Here is a 1,855-nt window from a genome sequence, read left to right as displayed (position 1 = left end):
CCCCGTCTTCCGGCAGACTCGCCACCGGGGGGTCCATGCTGAATGCCCCGGGCGGGAGGGCTCCGATGACCTTCCTCAAGAACCCAGGTCAGATTGGATTCCCGTTCGGCCCCGGTCCTTCGAGTCCCGCGGGCGTGGCTCCTTCGCCTGTGACTCCTGCAAGCGTCGCTCTCTCCACAGGTCCGGCTGGCGCTAGCTTGCCTGCGTCCGCGAACTCGGTCATTGCTGGAACAAATACGAACTTAATGCCAGCTACTAATTCGGGAGCGAGTGGTGGTCACAGCACGCCTAACCCGCCGAGAACCACTGTTGGTCCGAGACTAGTTGGTAATACGGGGGCAGCTAGTAGCCCAGGAACAACTGGTAGTCTAGGATCAACTGTAAACGCAATTGTAACTAGTACTCCAAGGCCAACTGGTAACGCAAGTGTAACAAGCACCGCAGGAACCACTGTTAACCCAGGATCAGCTGGTAATACAAATGTAACTAGTATCCCGGGGGTAGCTAGCAGTCCGGTAACAGCTGGTAACACAAGTATAACTAGCACCCCAGCACCAGCTAGTAACCCTGGAGCACATGGAATTACAAGCGTTACTAGTACCCCAGGGGCAACTGGTAGCGCAAGCACAGCTAGTACCACAGGTCGAACTAGTACCCCAGGAGCAGCTAGTAACCCAGGAGTAACTGGTAAACCGGGGGCATCTGGTAGTCCAGGAACGGCTGGCAACCCAGGAACAGTCGGTAACACAAGTGTAGCTAGTAATCCAGTGGCAGCTGCTAGGGGGTTTGGGGCATCTGGTAACTCAGGAAATGCTGGTAAGCCAGGAGCATTTGGTAACAATGGAAGAGGAGGCAGTAGGGGAGCAGCTGGTGCTAGGTCAAGGGGCATGTCAGCTGGCAGATCAGTTGGCCCATAAAATAAGCTGGTCTTTTTTTATTTCCTAACATCAATGGAAATTTACTCTAAGTAAGAAGAATTTTTGTCTTGTTGATATTCATAAACATTTCTTGTATTTTTATCAATTCTAAACGTTTTTTTTTTTCACTGACACACCCATGGCCAATACTTTTTTTTCTAACAGTCATTTCTAAACGCTCATGAACATATATTGCCTTTTCAGCGTTTACAATATTTGAAGGCTTCGTAACTTCCATAAACATTTAAAGCCTTTTTAACTTTCATGAACTTTTTTGAGTTTTTAACTCACGTGAACATGTCTTGTTTATACCCAGTTCCATGGATTCCGTGAATATTTCTCTTTTTGTGAAAAAACTGCTTTCTTTTCAGTATCCATGAACATTTTCTAACATTTATGAGCTTGTATTGTTAAAGTATTGTTAAACGTTTTCTTTTATTTTTAACATATATGAACATTTATTGAGTTTTCAACTTTTGATTAACAGATATTGTTTTTCTTTACTTTTGTTTTTTGCCTTCCATGAGTATATCTTTTTTGACGTTACTTTTCATTGAAACATATGACATCTTTTAAACATACATCTTATTATTTTTTTTAAAGAATTTTCACGAACTATCCTTTCAGCAAAGTCAAACCATATAGACCTTTATGCTCTACTAAACCCTTATTTATCCAGATGAGATGTCATACTTTAGATAAAATTGATTTCCCAAATACGTGATATCTGCTTGGCGATGTCGCTTCTAACATCGATGTATGAGTTTTCGTTCGTGGATACCTTTAAACCTCCTTCTTTAAATCCCCTCATTGCTTTAGGCCTCGCGAGGATTACTGCACTGATTCGCTCGTGAGGCCTGTGTAAATACTATTTGTATATGAATTCCATGCTTCAGAGTATCCTTAGATATATAAGTGAAATTAAGGTGTTTGTACGC

At 43.1% G+C, this 1,855-nt stretch overlaps 1 protein-coding gene across 1 annotated transcript in view; it reads left to right on the top strand.

Annotated features, from left to right (window-relative positions):
- The window catches only part of LOC119586351 (golgin IMH1-like), a gene marked incomplete in the record, with an annotated part of 26,070 nt that extends 24,221 nt beyond the window's left edge, over positions 1-1,849 (top strand). The window contains 1 exon segment of the mRNA XM_037935064.1: positions 17-1,849. Coding sequence (XP_037790992.1) covers positions 17-917 — 901 coding nt within the window.
- Between the last annotated feature and the right edge of the window lie 6 nt (positions 1,850-1,855).

Source organism: Penaeus monodon, chromosome 21 (genome assembly GCF_015228065.2).
Source record: "Penaeus monodon isolate SGIC_2016 chromosome 21, NSTDA_Pmon_1, whole genome shotgun sequence".
Classification (NCBI taxonomy): Eukaryota; Metazoa; Arthropoda; class Malacostraca; order Decapoda; family Penaeidae; genus Penaeus; species Penaeus monodon.
Note: the sequence above shows the minus strand (reverse complement) of the source record. Positions and strands in the feature narration are given on the sequence as shown.